The sequence below is a fragment of the Seriola lalandi genome, unplaced genomic scaffold (assembly GCF_002814215.2).
Source record: "Seriola lalandi dorsalis isolate HSWRI2012SDOR001 ecotype SW California unplaced genomic scaffold, Sedor1 jcf7180002054564, whole genome shotgun sequence".
Lineage (NCBI taxonomy): Eukaryota > Metazoa > Chordata > Actinopteri > Carangiformes > Carangidae > Seriola > Seriola lalandi.
The window spans coordinates 589,621-590,917 of NW_019525117.1; the positions used below are offsets into that span (position 1 = coordinate 589,621).

The 1,297-nt window shown below is 48.3% G+C and overlaps 1 protein-coding gene across 1 annotated transcript in view; it reads right to left on the reverse strand.

Annotated features, from left to right (window-relative positions):
• LOC111662537 (uncharacterized) overlaps positions 1-1,297 on the reverse strand; it is a 43,470-nt gene that overhangs the window by 9,381 nt on the left and 32,792 nt on the right. The window contains exon 15 of the mRNA XM_087176668.1: positions 276-286. Coding sequence (XP_087032794.1) covers positions 276-286 — 11 coding nt within the window. The remainder of the gene's footprint in view (positions 1-275; positions 287-1,297) is intronic.

Consider the following 1,297-nt stretch of genomic DNA (forward strand, 5'->3'; position numbering starts at 1 on the left):
CTGACTCCACAGTCTGATCTTACCAGTGACAGTGATGCTGATGCTGTTACTGGTTGCTCCCTCTCTGGACTCACACCAGTAAACTCCACTGTCCTGTGGGAAGGTGAAGCTGATGTTACAGGAAGAACCAGCTGATCTCCCCAGTCAGCTCCACACTGAGTCCTGGTTTCTCTGGTGGTGTTCCTCCTCAGCCTCCATCCAGCAGAGCTGTCGTCCTCCTCACAGCTCAGAGAGACAGAGTCTCCTTCAAACAGCTGAGAGCTGCTGGGACTCACCGTCAGACCAGCTGTGAGGAAGAGGAGAGGACATATACGATGTACATATTCAGTTAAAGTAAATAATCCACTCACCTGTGAAACCAAACAGCTGCTACAAACACTTCAAACTGAACTCATGTCCGAGGTCAGCTGACCCCTCTGGCGGCCTATTGGAGCTCCTGAACTCTGTCAACAGCTGGTTAGTCTGGTACACAATGGCAAGACCCGCTTCCCATGAGTCCAGTTCACTTTCAGCTGAATTTGTCCCTGGGGGGCAGTTAGTTGTCTCTTGGATTAAAAGCTAAGGAAATGCAGGAATGCAGTCCTAACTTGAGCTTTGCTCCCTTCACGCTGTTGAAACAACAGGTTTAACAGTGCAAACTGAAATGCACACCTCTTCCTGTTTAGCAGCACTGTTCATTTAGCGTTGGTCTGTAGACGCTCGACACAATCTGACTCAGGAACTCAGCAGGTAAGAAGGTGTTTGAAAGCAGCTAGTTAGCTGCTGCTACATTCACCTCCAGCGTCTGGATCAGCTGTGCCACACTCAGGAGCAGAGACTGGAGCCACTGATGGCGTGAGGCCGGCAGACCAGACGTGAACATGGGAAATATATTGCAATATATACAATTACAGGTAAGGAGGGTTTATCACTGTTCCCACCCCCCAACTGTTGTTTCTACACCCTGACTGAGAAATGTGAGTTCAGATACAGGCTCCACTATCACACCTTCTTCCAACACAACTTGATGTATATGGAAGCTGTTGCCTGCAGGAATGAAGGAGTATTTTAGAGTCTAACAGCTCGATCTCTGACCTCACTGTTGTTGTTCTGCTTCTTCCTCTTGTTCCCTCTGTTTTTCTCTTTCAGTCATATAACAGGTTGTCAACATGTTTGTTATGAAGTCTGGTCTACATCACTACATCTGTTCTCTGAACCTGCTGAACTGAGCCTCGTCCAGCTGCTGCTTCAGTCCGTCAACACACACACACACACACACACACACACACACACACACACACACACACACACACATGTA